At 47.0% G+C, this 19,298-nt stretch overlaps 1 protein-coding gene across 9 annotated transcripts in view; it reads left to right on the top strand.

Annotated features, from left to right (window-relative positions):
• cadps (calcium dependent secretion activator) overlaps positions 1–19,298 on the top strand; it is a 112,027-nt gene that overhangs the window by 54,640 nt on the left and 38,089 nt on the right. For 6 of the 9 annotated variants that reach the window (XM_023325068.1, XM_023325065.1, XM_023325064.1 and 3 more), the window contains exon 12: positions 17,519–17,530. The exons of the other annotated variants lie outside the window; for them this stretch is intronic. In XM_023325068.1, the coding sequence (XP_023180836.1) occupies positions 17,519–17,530 (12 nt within the window). The remainder of the gene's footprint in view (positions 1–17,518; positions 17,531–19,298) is intronic. 9 annotated transcript variants of the gene reach the window in all.

The raw sequence follows: 19,298 nt of genomic DNA, 5'->3' as shown, positions 1-19,298 counted from the left end.
TATGCTGGGAAGTCGTCGTCGGCTAGGCCAAATGCAGAGGTCCACACGATTTTGTGCACCCGTTCCAGGGATCTAGATGTGGAATCCGCTATGTAGGGCAAATCCTCCAGCCCTGTAGCGCAGAGAATTGCCGTTACATCATTAAAATGGCTGCTCACGCATTTGTGACACCAGCGGGCGGACGATGCCACCCAAATGAATCCATAGGATTCTGCGGTGATCCCACATCCCACACAGCAGGTTGATGCCTGAGGAGAAACAGTAACCCAGGTAACTTCATGATTAGTGGTTATTGATTAACTACATGTACTTACAATGACGAAAATGCTAAAGCGAAAGCTGAGAGAGTAGGCTGGTTTTAAGCCCGTGTGCCAGCTTGTTTTGCGAGCCAAGGTGAATTAATCACAGGAGCCGAAATGTCATGATCTGGTGCCGGTTCACCTCGATCATAGACATGAGCTGAATCATGGAATATTGCCGCGTAGGTCATCAGCCATACAACAATGGCGAGGTCCGAGGTTTCATGAAGCCAGTAGAGGACCACCAGGATCCCCCAAACCGTTGCCCAAAGAGCCAGAATTACCCACTTTTGCATCCAAATTCGCCGTCCTCGACCCTTGATAGCCAAGGCCTGGCGCGCTAAGTAGATGAGGATAGATACTGCGAAAAGCCCTTCTAGAATGGCTGTGAGAATCTTAAATGGGGCGGCTCGTGTAGCTTGTGCGCCCCCCAGGACCAATTCCAGTATCAGGGCTGCGGTGTCGGTGATGAGCCACAGGCAGACCACAACGCCCCTGCGCCAATTGATGCGAGTACGGCCCATCAAGTAACAGGCAAAGAGGGACGAAGCCAACCCCCATCTGTGGAGAATGATTGGACGGAGGATAAGCTTGGCATATCCTTGTAGCGCGACGAAGATCCTCATAGGATGTCCCTTGGGCCAAGGACCGGTGTGGCAGAAGACTACCCAGGCCAGGGTAATCCCTAAGTGCTCAATGGTACTCACTTGAATCGGTGCAAAAAGTGAGTTGGGATTTGATGAGTTGGTCGAAGAGTTGTTTTCCATGATGTGAGATGATGGTCGCTCTGGATCAGATCCTGTCGGCAGCTGCGATGAAGGTTGAATGGGTCGCAGGCACACGGCAGCTCTCTCTTATGCAGGAGTAGGCTCCTCCTTAGGGGGGAGGGGCTGGTAGTTCCTCTTTTTGCAACGACAAAGTGCTTTCAGCCACGCCTCCAAGACGATTTTGCCGATGAGTATTGCTACGGCGACGCCCAGGAGTCCTAAGAGATATGGCCATAGCACGCTCAAAGCGTCTAGCAGCCACTGTTCAACAATGTTGAGGCCTTCTTCCACCACATGAGCAATTTCTTCCACAACCTCGGTGGCGACGGCCACCAAAGTTGCTCCCATAGTCTCATACCAGAAACAGTCATGTCTATTAGAGCCTTCTCCACATTGCTGCCAATGCTCCATAGTGGTGGAGCAGGTGAGATTGGAATACAACAGGTTGGGTCCTACCCAGTCAAACCCTGAGTCGATGTTCCCTTCACACAGACTTTTCCGAAAAGCATGTCCTTCGGCGATGGCTATAAGGGGATTTGGAATGAACGGAACGGGTAGTCCAAGAATGCTCTTGCGCTTCTGAAGATGATATCCTAGGATTGCGTCGGTGCATGTCCGTCCGCTCACTATGGCCCTCCGCCATGTGCCATTGATTTTCCGCCAAGTAACCTCAGAAGAGTGAGTGTCATACTCCTCTGCATAATGTTCCTCGCAGTAGCTTTCCCAACCTCGAACGGTTTGGCAGGGTCTCCTGGCCAAACTGATCGTGCATTCGAGGACCCGTCTTGTCGTGTTTCTACAGGTCATGCGCCAAGGTCTTGGGTTGACATAACTGTCAGGTCTCCAAAAAACTCCAGGCCATATCATGCGGTCTTTCGAATAAACCGTGGCGATGTACTGGTACTTGACCCAGTAGTTTGTTGATTCCGTGAGGCATGGTGTTACCCAAGCTTCAAACTCATCTTGTTGGAGTCCCCACCACTCGTAGTCCCAATTTCGAGTGTAATCCTCGTACCAGGCTCGCAAAGCCCATTTGGCAGTAGGTGCTTTTTCAGGATCAGGGCAGTTGTACCTCCAGGTGGAGTGAAGAGCGTTCCCCGTTTGCCAGAGGTCACAACGTGGCGATGAGTGGGTTTTCCTCCAACAGGTGTCATTAAGGCTCTCAAAAATTCTTTTGGCGACACATTTGTCAATTTTTGCAAAGTCATTTTTAGGAACTTTCAGAAGGTCATCAGGAGTTGGAAGGGGTTGTGTACGCAAATTGGCAATGTGTAGCTCCTCCAAACCAGTATGAGAGCGAACCGTTCCCTCCGGGAAGTCTCCCATAAAGAACGTCTGGTCTTTGGCTATGTATGTCCATGGGAATGAGTTGTTCAGCCAGGTTTCAACCTCTGTACGGATTGTGCGTGTAGAGTGCCACAAATCAGCCCAGTATTCTTCTATGGCTGTAACTATATAATTCCGTCCTGCACATTGCACAAACTTATTCCAGAGGCAAGGATTCAACCAACTAAAGTGGTGTCTATAACAGTGCTTTTGCTCCTCATCATACATAAACCGTCTAGGTCCTTGTCTGATCAGGAAAGCCGTCATGTTGGTCAAATTGGCTGATGTAGGCAGCATCGTTGTATTGACTGGAAGATTACCTCGGGAGGCATTTCGATAGGTCCAGTTGCCCGTTGGTGCTGTAGGGATGATGTCATCCTTTCTGCAGTTCAGGTGGATGTCTCCCCAAAACTCCCCTCGTGGAAGCCAGGCCCGACAGCCTGAGGACCTGTGTGGGGCTGGGTATACTACTTCGGTATCCCAGTACCCTTGACTTGGCATCAATAGCAGCGATCGACAAGCCATGTTGCAATGCCATTCTGGCATACCTCGGTCCGGGTGAATCCAGTTGCATCTGACGGTCCGTCGTTCTTTGTTTTGCAGAACCCGTATCCAGCAGAGCACTCCAGTCTCGAGGAAGTCATAGTTGTAGATCTCCCAGGTGCGATTCAGAAGGTCGTCCAGAGTGGAGTCGTTCAATCCGAAGGCTCGGCGCTCCACGTACTTTTTCCCGTTGTCTTTGGCGAACAACCCGGTTCGGTTCTGGACAGATGTTTCGTTATTCCATGGTACAAAAATAGCCGTGGTGCTTGTATTCCAACAATTGAAGTTAGCGTACTTAGAATGTCCATAGGTGACCCTTGTATGCGTAAGATACCACGGTCCAACTCCGATGAAGTAGAAGATAGTAGCAAGAACAGCAGCAGCAAACAGCAGGGCAAGAAGCGTTAGCAGCCCTTTCAGGCATAGGGTTTTTCTGGTTATCGTAGTCGTTTTCCGTAGCAAGGGTTCGTTAGAGATTTCCGAGTCGTCGTCGGTGTCAGTAGAGCTGTCTGATTCCGATGTAACATCCAGCAACTCCGGGTCTGTAGGTCGGCGCCTCATGCCGATAGCATCCATCCTGGCCAGATTAGTGCCTCTCTGGGATCCGCTGTATCAGGCGCTGTACAGATTTTTCTCAAAGAGTTGAGGTGGCCTTGGTTGGCAGGGTTCTTTCCAACCCGTCTGGTGGCCCTTCTCTGCTGCAGGGCTGTATATATGGGAGAGGGGTAGGGTAAATCAGGCTCCAACCCCCTCCACACCCACTTCCAGTGGAACACCCTCCAGTAGTCCGGCCTAGGGAATGGGCCTGGGGCGGTTCCATTTTTCAGCGCCTGGTCTTGCCAGGATTCGTGTTTGTACCCTATTGGGGCAGGTACTGAGATATAGGTGTACAATGATTGTCCATGCAGAGTTAGTCTAGTGCGGTACCCCCAGGTTGACGGAGTAAAAATCCTCTGGTGTGGTGGATTGGGGTAGACCCTGTCTATTTCCAATTTCAATGGAAGCCTGGTGTTATTAAATATATAACATTCTGGATTTATTTCCCTCTTTACTATAGTTCTCGCCATACTTCGTGAAGTGGTCCAAATGACCATGTCATTGAGTGAAATTTCACAATACAGTCCTTGCAGTGGTTCAAGATAATGGGGACCCCACCTAATCCGTAGCTCGATCCCCTGTAACCTGAAATACACTGTATTAAAAGTCCACGGTAGAGATCTTGGGCACATAGGGGAGATTGATGCAACATTAACCGTGTTGTCGGATCCTCTTCCTTTCCAAGCGGGCGGTGCGGTAGGGATAAATAAATGTGGCTTCATGGCCGGGGGCGTCGTGTATTCTTCACTTTCCCCCACCTCTTTTACGTTTTGGAAATTGGTGGGTCGGAGATATATGAGATACTTAAGAAAATAGGCCTCAGTGAGCGGATTGGAAACAGTGAAATCTTCTCTTGGCATATCTAGTAGAATGGAGGTGGTAGGGAGTTTTAAAAACGGGCCTCTGTCTGATAGTCCCGATGAGACTCCAACCCCCACTTTGAACAATCTAGTCACAAAACACTGTCTCCCCTTTCGTTTTTTGGTTTTTTGCTGACCTGCAGACTCGACGACTCGTTTTCCTCCTTCCGGTGCGTCCATCAGTCTTGGTTTGTCTTTCTCCATGGAAATGCTGAGGCGAGCTTCTGCCAGGCGTGAGTTTTGGATTTCTTCTTGGGAGGCTCCGGCTCCGTACTGGACACGGTGGCGTGAGTCTGCTCGTCTGGTACCACTTTGATGGCTGCTCCGACTGAGTAGATCCCTTTATAGGGGACGGTGATCATGCGCACTGACAGCTGGACATGACAGGAGGTGCTAGGATCAGAGGGCGTACTCGCCCTGTGAGCCACGCCTCCCGGGTGTTGCAAAACTCCATCCCGAAACTGGGATTCCGCTGTCACCCAGTACAGGCAGGACTTCTCTTTTGGTCTCACCGCATTGCTGCCCCATCCTTCCACCTCTGTGGTGTAGTAATACATATCCGAGCTGCGCACCCCATCTTCTCTTGGTACATCCGGCAGATCCACTATGGGTATCGTGCAGTCATTGATGACCTCCAAAATTAGATGTGCCCAGGTGGTTAGTTCCCAGGGGCCTGTCCACCCACCGTTAACGGCTTGCTCTCGGGCGTCATCTGGGAGTGCACTTAGCTCCTCAGCTGATGGTTGGTATGCGTGAGGCCGATGTACCCGGAAGACCACCGGAGAGTGGTTGGCATTCAATGGTGGACATGACAGGGATGCTCTAGCAGCGTCATATGGCCAGGCGGCTTGAACAGAATCCCACAGGACATCATGGGGCCCTTCTTCCCTCTTCCACACCCATGGGTCCAATTCCTCTGGAGTGTTCGGAGGGGCGGAAGGTCCTGGTAATATTATCGGTATGGAGCTCCCATAGTTCGGCTGCACTTGCCCATAGGTTCTGTAATATCGCAGCGAGCTGTAAAATCTTGTCACTTGCCACCCTTCAGCTTCGCCTGTCAGTGTTACCTCTCCCCTCTTCAGCTGTTCCTCGCACACAGGGCAGTGGTGTAGCTCATCTCCGTCCCACGTGCAATAACAAGTTCTTGGTTTTTCCTGGAGCCACCCCCATTGGGTTTCCAACTTAAGCCGGGGCAGGTAACCCACTCGGCAGTTCCCACAGACTGTGTTGTTCAATACCGTGACTGGGGAGACGCGAAGGTGTTGTAGCATCTCTGCGGTAGCCTCCTGGTGTCTTGGCTTCTCACGGCCCGGTCCTTCCCAGATAATGGGAAGATGGTGGTCGGCTAAACAAACCGGGCAGCCGCTTTTAGCTTTTCTCCAAACCAGCATCTCTCTGTCCTCCGACAGGACTCCATTTTTGGCCCAATCCAATTTCTTCAGGGCTCGTCCTGCCCAAATCCCTGAAGGGGTTCTTCTAATTACAACCACCCCTTTCACGGTGGCCAGTCCGAGATAGGGTGGAATGGTACATGATTCACTGGCCATTTCACCGGCTTCTGTTTCGCTTTAGTCAGGAACCGGCTTGAGCTGCTCAACTCCTTGGATCCCTTTTCTTTCCAGCAATACTGTGTTCCTATCCAGTACTTTTTTGACGATGTCAGTTGTCTCAAACTTGGGTTTTACTGCTGCATGTACAGGTTGCTCTCTTGCTTTGACCCACACGCGCTGTCCCTCTCGGAATGGCACTCTGGGCGTCAGCTTCTCCTTTTTGTCGCTGGAGCCCCGCCCCACTTCCTTCGTGGTGAACGGCCGTTGGTTGAGTTCCATCGCAGGGGCGGGTCTTTCGGCTCTGCTTCTGTCGTTCAGGGCCTGCCCTATTTCCACCGCTTGGGTGCTCCAACTGTTGGTGTTAGCATTTTTAGCTATCCAGCTTTTCACTAACCCTATGGCTCGTTCCACCACTCCGTTAGCTTGTGGGGTATAGGGTGGCGAGTAAACTCGCATTACTCCATACTTCTGACACCACTGGTCAACCTGTGAATTACGGAAATGAGTCCCATTGTCCGTGCGCAGCTCTTTCGGGATTCCCAGGGCACTGCATACTTGTTCCAGCATGCCGACAACGCTATTGCCGTTTGCTTTCCTGGCTGCTTTTGTAGTTACAAACCCCGACATGGAATCCACCAGCACTAAGAGGTACTTCTCACCTCTCCTTCCTGTTATCCCCATGGGTCCTGCAACATCCATGCAGACTGAGCCCCAGGGGACCGTGCTTTTGATGGACAACCCATCCATCCGCTGCCCTCGGCGACCTGCGTTGTATTGACCACACACTTCACAGTCCCTTAGCACGCGTTGGACTTGTTTCACTGGGATCCAAAGGTCTTGCTCCTCCAGTTCCTTACGGGTAGGTCGCACGCCTGCATGTCCAAGGGCCTCATGCACGCTCCGCACGACCTCGACCACGTATTCTTTTGGGACCTCCCGTCCTTTGGGAGTTCTGTCCCACTTCTCGGTACCGACAAAGACGATCTTCCTTTGTTGGACATAACAGTCCACTTCATCATTCCCACGCCAATGAGCTCCCTCATGCGTGTGTGCTCTTTGGTGCTGCACTTCTATTTCCAACTGCAGCTTCAGCTCAGCAATTTTTTTCCACAAATCTTTGTGTGCCACTGGCTTGCCCTTTGCTGTCTCGAAACCATTTTCTTCCCAAATGGCCAAGTCTTCTCTGAGAGCCTGAGCGCAGTAGTAACTGTCGGTTACTAACCTGGCACTTTTGATTTTCCTTTTCACCAGCTCCAGCAATCCTTCCAGTACTGCCGTCACTTCTCCGGCTTGAGCACTACCGGGGGCCTTTCCTTTCTGGCGGCCTTTCTCTTTGCCGTCCTGCTTCAGAATAAATCCCCAGTATGCCGACTGGTCGGACCCCTTTCTGGATCCATCAGTGTAGATTGTCCATTCCGGTTGTCCTGGCTTCTCAAGTGTTTCTTGTGGTTTTTTCTTACTGGTAGGTTGTGCTGGCCCAATTTCAAGCTCCGGGTCCAGCAAGATGTCCTCCCATCTTCCCCACCGAGTATTGGTTGCTTTAGTACTTTCCACAGTTCCTTTTCTTAGGTACTTGTGAACTTGGCTTTGTGTGATGACTTTGACTGGTTGTCCTTGTGCTAAATCTTTCAGCACACCCCAATAGCGGGCTAACACCGCTAGCTCTTTTTCTTCCTGCGGGTATTTCTTTTCAACAGAAGTTAGAGTGTAACTCCACAGGGTAACCAAGCCTCCATTTTCGTTACTCACTTTGATCATGGCATCGTCATTCTCGCAGCTGATCTCTGCCACCAGCCTTTCTGACAAACTCCTTGGCTCCAATCTCACAGCTGCTTGAATGGCCCTTCTCAGTTCCTCTAGGTTCTGTTGATTTGCTGCTGTCCAAACCCAGGGTCTTTTTCCGTCTTTCTCGTCGTCCTCACTTTTCCTCAGGCAGTGGTACAAGGGTTTGGCATATTTCTGATAGTTGGGTACATGGTCTCTGACATAGTTGCACAGTCCCAATATTTTCTGCAGGTCATTTTCTGACTGTGGTGGTTGAATGTTTGTCAGCTTTTCTCTGTACCCATCCGAGAGTCCCAAGTCCGACGTGACTTGGAAACCCAGATAATTCACTTGGAACTGTCCAAATTGACATTTCTTGAGGTTTAGCTTCAAACCTGCTTTGGTGAGATTTTTAACCACTTTTCGTAGCCTCTCTAGGTGTTCTTCTTCTGTGTCATCAGCAATAAAAACATCATCAATGTACACAGTTGCACCCACGTCCCCCAACACTTCCATCACTGCTGACTGGAACACGTTTGGGGAGTTCTTGTACCCCTGGGGTAACCTTTGCCACACATAGCTCTTGCCTTTGTGGGTGAATGCAGTTTTACCTTGCGACTGTCTGGCGAGGCGTAGAGAGAAAAATCCATTGGCTAGGTCGATGCAGGACTTGAACTTTTTGACTCGAAGAGTTTTCAACGCTCCTTGTGGATTGATCAAACTGGCTCGGTTTGCTATTGTTCTCCGATTCAGGGCCTTGAAGTTGATGACTGGCCTCCAACCCCCTCCAGCCGATTCAGGTTTCTTCACCGCCTGGATGGGGCTGTTGGTGATCGGGTTGAGCTCCTCTCTGATGATCTCTAGGGCGCCCAGCTCCTTCACGATCTTGTCCATCTCCTCGACTGCTCCTGGGTTCAACGGGTACTGCCGAACAGGTGGATGAACCCCACCTTCGATGTGATGAACAAACTTTGGGCCCAAATCTCCACAATCATTTTTGAACCGTGCTACCTGTGCTGTAGCGATGATTTCACGTAGCTCCTCTTTCCCAGCCGGGGAGAAGTCACTCTCTTCAAGTTTCTGTTCTGTCACCGTTGGTATGTCGACCGGTTTGTACCAGTCTTGCTTCTCTGATCCTGTTTGTGTTGGGCCGACTTTCACCAATCTTGCTTTCAAGCTCGTCAGCCTTCTCTCCAGCCTACGATGTGTGCTTTTCTTTTTACTGAGTTCGTCTAAGTCTTTTACTGTAAGGAGATTGTAGGGACCTTTCACCCATACTACTCCTTTCCAGGTCCCATATGGCATTTCTTCTATTTTCCCATTGGCAAACTGAACCTTCAGGTGTCCTGCTGTTTTTAGGTCTTTGCGGGTCATCGACACCTCCGCTCCGGTGTCCACTAGGTAGGGCACTCCTTCCACTTTAGCATAGATTTCGTCCCCTTCCCAGTAGGCATTGTCTAAAACGACCCGCGACCTGGACGCCATTACTTTGGTGACCCTCCGGCCCCGGCTTTACGGGACTCACGGAGGGCCGTCCTCTCTTCTGGGCTCAATTTCCTATACTCCTCATCTGTCAGGAACTGACCTTTCCCTGGCTGATTTGATGAAGCCGGAGGGTTGGTCGGTTTCCCTTGTGGTCCTGGTGGTTTCTGCTGGAACGGTCGGTTCCGGAAGTTGGGTGGCGGTGTTCCTTGTTGAAACGGTCTGCTCTGGAAGTTGGATGGCGGTGCTCCTTGCTGGAACGGTCTACCCTGGAAGTTGGATGGTTGTCTGATGTTAACCCTTCCAGGTGGCTTTGCCGGTTGGCTAGCCTCCTTCTTCCTTTTGTCCTCGTAGTACTGTTGTTCCAGGTCGAATCCTTGCACTGCTACATCCATCTGAGCGACTGTTGTGCTTCTCACTGGCAACTTCACGAACACGATCTCTCCTCTGCGTCCTTTTGTCACCTCACGCAGTACTTTCACATATCTCGCAGGGGAAACGGTCTGCTTAAGTGTGTGCCAAAGCGGTTCCAACCGGCTTCCCTTGTCCAGCCGTCCTCTGGCTCTCTTCACCTGGGACTCTTCATCATCCATGTCCTCCAACACCAGCCTCTCATAGTTGCTCTGTGCTGAATCTGTTCCAACCATCGGGTCCGCAGTCACGCTGGTCAGCCACAACTTTTTGGCTCCCTCGTGGTTGGTGGTAGACAACACAGTTGGCCAAACATCTTTTAGATATTCTTCATTGTTTTCGTCTGCGTTTTTACTCCTAATCACCAGCCTTAGATTCTTCAATTCGGCGTAAGCATCCTGTCCCGTATTAGTGGCAGGTAGCTGAGTCAACGCCCCTGGTGGTCTCACCGGGATCTGTGGTCCTGGCTCCGAAGACGTCGCCTGAGGTTCCTCTTCATCAGCCGACACTTCGTCCAGCTTCTGTCGAGCCTCCCTGGAGTATTTGAAGGCAGCTTTCTTCAGTCGTCGCAGCATCACATCATACATAATTCCAATGTATGCATTCCTGAAGTTGGTAGTCAGGGAATAGTGTGCTGTCAGAGTGGAGCAGGATGGTGTCATCAGGATGTTAGCCCATTCTCCGATTGTTGCTTCCACCTCGAGCTGCACCCGGTCTCCCAATCTGCTGGCCCATCCTGCCGGGATCTGGTACTCGGTTTGGCCGACCTCTGGTACATACGTACGCCGTCCGTCCTTAGCCTGCACGGGACCCCAGGTCACGTCTCTTGCCAGTCTCTCAGAAGATCCTTCGATGTCAAAGGTTTCTATTTCTTTCTTCTTACCCCGATGCTGTCCTGTTCGGAGTGTCTTATGCTCGGCCGGTAGTTGCTTTGGGTCGGAGAAGACGCTGCCGTGATCGCTCTCCTCTTCTTCTTCTCCAGGATGTTCGATCTCCGGTTGCTCCTCTTCGTCCTCCGAGTCACTGATGTCCTCATACTGCTGTTGTCGAAGAGGTTCTCTCCTGGGGGAGTTCAGCGGTCGAATCTTGGCTGGTTTCATCGGTCCTTCTTCTTTCGGGACCGTCGGCTGCTCATTCTTGACTTTTCCCGCATTGGGTTTTTTCAGTTCACTGTGGCTCTCTTCAAACGAGAACTCCTTAACGTACTTTGCTGCGGAGAACCCTGGTTCAACAGGTGTCTCCTTTATCTTTATCCTGGGTGGCTGCACGGCCTTGGCTTTTCCTATCTGGGTGGTGTTTAAAACCTCACTTTGGGGAATTTTTAAGGGATATTTCTTGATTTCTTGCGATGGATGGCTAATGCGGCATTGCTCCTCCATCTCAGCTGCCAATTTCACCCCTTGCTCAGTGCGGAGTCGATGCAGACGGGGGTCAACCACCACCACCACTTCTTTGAACACAAAGAAATGACTGTTGGTCTTGGCTATATTCACCACTCCGTTCTCCGCTATTGATCTGGCGGTGTCCCTTGGCAGATCCGGCGATCTCAGTCCTTGTACACTCACTATGACTCTTCTCATGCATTCGTTGCTGGCCGCCGCTAAGCCCCGCTCGAGTCCATGCCACATCTTCTTCCGATATTCCTCCAAACCCTCTCCTTTTCGGTAGACGTCAATCGGGACTAGGATTACAGCACCATAAGGGAGACTATAGCCGTTCATCAAGACTACTTCTCCCCTTGTCTTTGGGCTACAGGTGGCTTCTAGCAATTTTGAATCCGCTTGGTAATATTGCCCTGCTTGGTCCTCAAGGCTGCGTCTGAACTTTCGATTGTGGATCTTGTATCTGTCATTGGTGAACACAATCAGTCCGTCACCCTCAAGATCCCATATTCTTCCAATAACCTGATAAATCCGGAGGCCGGTCTGCAGTCTAAAGTTGCTGGCCCCCGGTGGTATTTCGGCTAATTCTCGGGCCATCCTCCAGGTGTCCGATTTCTGAGTCTTCTTCTTAGGGCGACCGGGGTCCCGCTGCTCCTCGTCCGATTCCTCCCTGTCCTCGTCGGAACTGCTGGCCGCTGGGGTCTCCGTAGGTGGTAGTGGATGCCTTCTCTCCGTGCTGTGGGCTCGGGGATGAAACCCGGGCTCCAGACCTCGTCGCAGGGACCAGTCCCTGGCCGCTTGCTCCAACTGCTCCTCAGTGAGGCCGCCGACGAGCGCTTCCTCGGGGTCTTCCTCATTGGCTGGTGCAGGTGGGATGTCCTCGTTCCGCGATGGACCTGGTGGAGCTGAGGGACCTCCATCGCTGTCGTCGCTGCTGTCACCGCCGGCGTTGTCGTCGCTGCCGCCCGTCAGGTCTATCAGATACCTCGGAGGTTGCTTCGTCTGGCGAGTCGGTGTCGTGGTTCTGCTGGGCAGTCGGGACGGAGGCTCAGCCACCTCCGACCCTGCCTCTTCGAGGGCTCGCTCCTTTTCCTTGCCCTCTTTGTAGGTTGAAAGTCTCTGCATGGCCTCAGCGTAGTCTTTGTACTGGTTCACCCCCTTGGCGTTTGGGTCCACCAGGATTCCATCGATGCCCGCCGCCAAGGTAGCTGTTTTTACTACGCGGTCATACTTTTCGGAGGGGCTGTGGACAATTCGTAGCTCACCATCCGCCCATCCTTCAAGGAGGTCAGCGAACCATTCCAGCCATCCTCTAACCTCCGGCTTCTTAGCCACTTTCACTGGGCATCTGACGACCCCCAGTCGGTGGCCGTGTCTAAGCTGGGTGCAGTAGTATATCCGTTTTTGCACTATGATTTCCATTGGGCTCCGAGCAACGTCCTTGCTCATGGTGAAGTGAGAATCAAAGAACATCTTTTTATTTATCTCAGTCCAGGATTCCAATCCATCACCAAGTAATATCAACATTACAGGAAATTGCGATAATGCAGATTTGGAAAGATGGGATTGATGATTCTTCCCATCCCGGCTGATGTTGCTTGCCTCTTGTTCCATTGCTGGCTTTTGTAGGGGCTCCAGTTCCCCTCTTTCTTCTTCTTCACTCATAGTTGTCTTTGTCTTTCGAGTCGCCTATCCCCCAAAGCCTCTCTTTGCGCTTTCGAGTAGGGATGGGTCCAGGCTGTGTTGGCTACTGGCTTCACTGTCTGGATCTGGTCATTCTATCCTCAGTAGAAGCTTTCCCTCACCTGTATGCTATACAGTTACTGCGAGGGTTGTGACTGATGGCCTTGTCAGTCACCACTAACTCTCTTCCCTAAGAGTTAGAAACCCAAGTGAGCTATTCAGAGTCTCGCATCTGTTTTCACTGACTTGGTGTCTTTGGGGCCCGCCTACTCAGTTGTGCGCCGCCCCACGTTGGGCGCCATGAAGGTTATCCTGCAATAGTCAGCCCCGCCCACTCCTCACTACTACCCAGGGCTGCCTACTGACCAGTTCTCTGTCTAACAGGTCCGGAAAATCTCTGAGACCTGGGTATTACCCTAAAAGTACTCTATAAGAGATAATCTATTTAAACTGGTGGCGAAAGTGATTCGTCTAGCTCTAACTACCTCCAATCCAGAAGTTATGACCCTTTACAGTTAAGAAACAATCAGCTGAGTAGCCCTCACAGCTGCATAATTCCAATAACCACTTCTGTTAACGGTAGCCCACTTTCTAAATCATAACTTGCACTTGGAACCGGCTAGATTATGTTTAGTGACTTAGATGTAAGTCCCAGGGTCATTATTTATTCTCACCAAAGGAAATTATGAAGCCTCCTATTTACTGGAATCATGTACATTAGTTTTCCCTTAATTAAAAGAACTGAACGAAGATTAAATGACTCTATTAATTCCAATGTCCACCAACCTCTTTAGAATTTTATAGTATAAATTTATTAAGCAAGCTTAAGCAGGGATATGCGACATACAAATCAATAATCAATCGTAAATAATTCAAAAACAGTGTAATAAAATTTACATGTACAATCATACTACCCTGTCCTCTTTTCCCTGACTAAAGTCGCAAGTTCTGAGATGGAATTTCAATGAGCAGATTCAACTCATACCCAGACGATGGTGGATCTTTGGCAACAGGAATTTCTAGCATCCTTGGTTGAGGTCTTTGCCTTGTGTGGAAAAAACCCTCTTTAGAAAAGAAACAAAGCAGAACGGGTCCGAATCCTTTGGCAAAACCCAGTTCCTCATCCCTGAGGGAGCTTTGTCCTTCCTCCAAGTCTTGTTGCAGAGTTTGTAATTGCTGGGCTGAGACGAGACCGACGATCGAATGAAGAACCAGGGATGGGGCGATGGAACCCAGTCCTTCCTTGGCGGTGTGAAGTCCGAACTCTCCCGTGGTTCTGAAGTGCGGTCCGTGGCTCAATCTGCTTCAGCAAGTTGTCTCTCCTTCTGCGCCGTCGGACTGGGAACAACTGGTTCCTCTTCTCAGCCCCTTTTTATGCATCTCTCCACCATGTGTGTGTATGGGGAGGTTTGGCCTACGTGACTTTCTCCACATCTGCTGTTTCTCATGAAAAAGTCCTCACATTGCCCAATCTATTTCTGCTGACCATGGTGGAAAGTCCCGTACTTCCCCTTTCTCCGTTGCTTCAGCCAAACTCAACACTCCAACCATCCTGTGCGCTCTGACCATCTGTTCAGAACTGCTTGCGACATTTCCTGTTTCAGGACTGTGCTGTATTCCTCTCTTTTTCTATAACCCACTATTATGTATTATAGCTCATTAAACACATTAAATCTGTTGTTAAACCTGTTTGAATTAATTTCAAATGATTACAACTTCACATCATCACAAGTTTGATCCTTAGTTAACAATCAATCACATCTCTTACTTATTATAATTCATCAACCATAATCTTTCCACAGTTAATTCATTACAGAAATCATTACAGATCACATTTCAGATAATACATTTCAGAAGGTTATTATGTGATTACTTGTATTCATTTTACTATTCCTTCATATTCAATTTAATTAGCTTTTAATCAAACTACAAGATTACTTATTTTCTCTCAGGCCTCTATGCACCTTTTCTGCATGCACCCGGAAAGATCTCACACCCCATGCCAGTTTTCTTGACAAGTGTTATTTATAAAGTTAATAGGATAAATTAAATTTTCTTTTATACAGTTGAGAAAATATATTTAAAGGAGACACTAAACAAATGCAACAAAGATGCAAAGTTTTTGTTTGATATAGCAACAGACCACATTTAGTTTCTGGTTTAGTGCCTCTAAATGGTGTGCACAAATAAAAACATATCTTCCAACATTTTTGTATGTTTAATGTGACACAATTTCTGCGCTATTCAACTGAAATAACAAGCACATTTTATCTTACAATCGTTCTCCAAATCTTTCAGATTAGGCAGACATCTCTTGTCGAACTCAGTTTTCAGAAGAGCTGACACATGTACTGTCAGTTTTAGTATTGCACTCTGTTGGAAAACATTACAGTTTTTCTGGTGAAGTTATTATTTTGTTAATTGAGATGCAGGGATGGACTAGCAAGTGCTAAAAATTTGATCATTAAAGCAAATAACTCGCAACCAAGTTTTCACACATATGTTACATTTTCTAATGGAGACCTGGAAATTTTGGGTCAGAACTGACTGATTGCTTACTATTTCATCCACCTTGATTACTTTGGGCTATTTTGGTAATGCTCTGCATTACTCCTGGTTAAAGAACACCTTTTTTTGGAACTGTGGGCTGACAAGTTCCAATTTGGTTCCTTCAAGCCATAAAATATTCTCCCACAAGGTTTAGTTAGATTTTAGGCAGGCTGGGGGTTTTCTGTTGAGGAAAAGGCTTGTGTCTTCTTGCCTTACTCCTTAATCCAGACATAAGAAGAACGCATCAAATTGCTGTCACATCTACAACACAACCAAAATTTGTTGAAAATTCATGCAGCTCCTTCAGTGTTCCTATTGGCCTCTTGACGCTTTAGCAGCTTCTTCTGATACCTTTGCACAAGGAGATTATTTTGATCCCTTCTATGCACTTCGCAGACCTCTGCAGCCTTAGTTACAGGGCATGCATGAGAAAGTATCAGAAAAATCCTACTGGGAAATCAAAACCTTACTTTAGTTTTACAAGATTCACCATCATTGATGCTTACTACACCTTTTTTAATTGGTATATGTTCTCTTCTAACACGTTTGTTTGTTTTCAGTTGAATTGCATGAGATATATGTCACACGACGGGAGTGGGATACTTTAAATCTTACCTATAAGATAAAATGCTTATAGGTAGGCGTTACTGGCTCATACTGTTCAAGAAGCCACAGCCCTTTCAGTGGGTTTACAAAAAGATCCCAGTTTGCTGTGAGAGTTTGGCGCAGAGTTGTTCTAGTTAGACAGTATCATGACTGACTTTCAAACATAGAATAAACAAGTAGTTCAGGAAATTATTTCTCTTCATAATGTTTCATTCAGATTGTAACATCTGACTTTTCTCCATTAGAAAGGGTGAGGCTAGTGGTAGTATATCTAATGGATGTGCTGCGTTAAGAGCAGCAATAGCGAGGGCAGTCCTGTTATACGCTTCAAAAACACAGATTTATCAGTTAAGTTATTTCACATGAAAGCTCTGATACTGGCTGCAGTAGCAGAGGCTCTATCGATCCATTTTTCCAATCTGCTGGTTGGCACACCGCTTATGAAATATTATGATCCACCAGAGCGTGCCAGGATAGACAAATGCCAGGTGCTTTTGTTAAAATAGAACAGTAAGTAGTAAGGATTTCTTGATTTAGACCTTATGTCTGAGTCATTGGAGATGCTGTATCTGCCTTAAAGGTCAGCGTAACAAGCACTATTTTTAACACTAAACAAAGAAATAACTAAATACCTCCAGTGATCTTGCGAAGTTTGGTTTATTAAAATTACCAACATTTTGACGCATCATCTAAAAAATACATATATTTAAAATTTTTCTATGTGGTGTAGGATATTTTGGTAACAAAGAAAAATGTAAAATAAAAATAAAAACTCCAGAAGAGAAATTTAAAAAGTATTTCCTACATTGCAGTAGATTGCAGTGTACATTTTAATTGAGACACAGGAGACAAAATAACATATAACACCATTTGAAAGTTTCAATCAAGTCTAATAACATTGATTGCCTTGAAGACATGCATTATAGAGGCCAATATTGACATACATCTAAATACATATTTTTTTTTCATTACTACTTTCTGGTTGCTTTTTGAAAGTATCAAAAACATCATCTGTGGAATAAATAATGACTCCAGTTCAATCAGTGTCCTACAGAGCTGGAAAAGGTCAGATTTATGAGATTCCATATACCCACAGTACTTTAAGTAGGACTGGGATATTCTGAGTACTTTGTGTTGTTTTTGAAATGAAAGGCAGTAATTCTAGCCTTACGTGTTAGTGCATTTGGGGTGTACTTCCTACAGCTGGAAAGGACTACCTTTTGTTGATACTTTATGTTCTTGTGTTCTCGCCAGTTTCCCTTTTTACAGTAACATTTGTGTTTGATCAAACTGACAGTACTTAACATACAGCTCTCAGCTCCTTTAAGTACTCGTCTTTTTTCCCAGAAGAAACTAACTGCAGTGGAGTGATGAGGATCGTAAACTGTCTTCTACTCTCTGTCTCTCTTCTTCTTCTCTCTCTGCCTGTCTTCCTCTTCGTCTCTTTTAATATACCTGGACATCTGTTGTTCACACATCCTCACATGTGCTCACACACCACCGCCCAACACACTCTCGTGTTAGTTATAGGCTGTTGTTTTTTCAGTTGTGTTTTTATCTTCTTCATGCTTTGCCTGGACCCTTCTTTAGTAAATTGCAGCTGCTAGGTCAGGGTCTCTCGTGATTTGCTCTCCTCCAGCCTTGTTGCTAGTCTTTATGTTATTCTGGTTTGTCCCTTCTTACCCTGCTGTCTTCTAGCTGGACTCAAGGGTAAGTGCTTCCTTGTAGCCGGCACTGCTCAGATAATCCCCGGTGATTATCTGACAAATGCAACGTTCTTTCTCTCTTCTCTCCCTCTTCTTCTTCCTCTTCTTCTCCTTTTTCACGTCTCGCTTCATGTCTTAGACATTAGCTGATTAATTTTTTTGTTTTTAATAACCTCAGCTTGAGGATCAAAGTAGAAGCATCCATTCGTGCCCGTATAGGATGCATGTATTTTATATCTAAGAACTTATTATTTGACTCAGTATTGATTGACGTTTATATTAAAGCTGTTTCTGCATAATTGCCTTCTCTCTTTTTTCTTATTGGTGGCTGGATCCCTCAGAGTAAAGCTACCCTGTAATAAAACTTGATTCAAAGATTAGATGGTAAGCTATTTTGTGGTTATGAGGAAGGGGAAACAAGCAGATTTATTTGCCGAGCAAAAACATAAAAATATATCCTATTGTACCATTAAAACGATTCAAAATTTATATGTAAACTCAGCAAAAAAGAGTCTGGAAATATTCTTTAGGTCAATAATTGTAAAATCTGATTAGTCACTTTTACAACAAGATACAGCTTGTAACGATCATGCATCCGTGAAATGAGCTACACAGGTACTTGTTGGTGCAGCGTACCCCAAAAATATAGCAAATCCCAATGCATTATTCTATCACTGGTATTAACTCTTGTTCAACTTCATTGCTAACTTATTGACTGATCCGTTCATGGGACAAGACCGTTTTTGAGTTTGAGTGTTCTTCATGCTATGTTTATACCTTTAGAATAATACGGCAACTGGGAGTTGTTACCTATGACCAACTTTTGTGAGACTGGTCATGTCAAAGTCAGATGTCCTAGACTTGGGAAACCAAGGAAAAGCCCAAACAGACTGGTCCCTTTACATCTGATAGAAAAAAAAACTGTAAGCTTTGTTCTTGAGATTCACATTCAAATTGTGTGCAACAGCATCACTGATTAGGAAAACAAGAACGCCCTTCATCATGTGACTTATTTGCAGGGATGACAACTGCACTACTAGTGGAACGAGAGAAAGAATGTGAGGCAATGTCACGTTAAGTGATGAATTACTCAAAGTATGGAGATGGCATGGAGAATTGCTACACTGATTGTGTGACATCTTTCAATGAGGAAGTGTCATGGTGTGAGGAAATGTCTTTCCTACAGTCAATTCAAAACCTGTCCATCAGTGATTGAAGTCTCCATGCGCTGAGAAATCGCAATAAAATTCTGTAGCCAATGAAGATCTTATTGGCTGGATGTGGGACAAATCAGTTGTTCTAGCTTTATCTTCCTTATATTCTAACCCTACACATGAAATAATCTAGTTCTACATGTATGAACTGTTTATAGGTACCATACAGAACTATTTAATTTTGAAAAACGTATTCAGAGAACTTGAGACACAGTTGTTTTTTAAGGGTAGCATTACTTTCTAAATAGAGTCCACAGTTCTCCCCTGAAACAGGAAGAGAAAAGAAATGACAGTAAATAATTTACATAAAATATAAAAGACCAGAAAGTGTCTAAAAGTGAAAAAGACAGGAAATGCCAAAGCCACAAAGTCAGGATCATCACAGACTATGTTCAGAAGTGGAGGGAATGGTAGGAACGGTTCAGGTCTGCTTTATGTGTGAATGAGCAATAACACAGGTACATTCATTGGCATGGCACGCTGGCTGTTAAGATTACACAATATGAGGAAAATCTGAAATTGCTATATTGTTGCTGACTGATGTGATCTCTTTCATAG

Source organism: Xiphophorus maculatus, chromosome 20 (assembly GCF_002775205.1).
Source record: "Xiphophorus maculatus strain JP 163 A chromosome 20, X_maculatus-5.0-male, whole genome shotgun sequence".
In the NCBI taxonomy this organism is placed as follows: Eukaryota; Metazoa; Chordata; class Actinopteri; order Cyprinodontiformes; family Poeciliidae; genus Xiphophorus; species Xiphophorus maculatus.
Note: the sequence above shows the minus strand (reverse complement) of the source record. Positions and strands in the feature narration are given on the sequence as shown.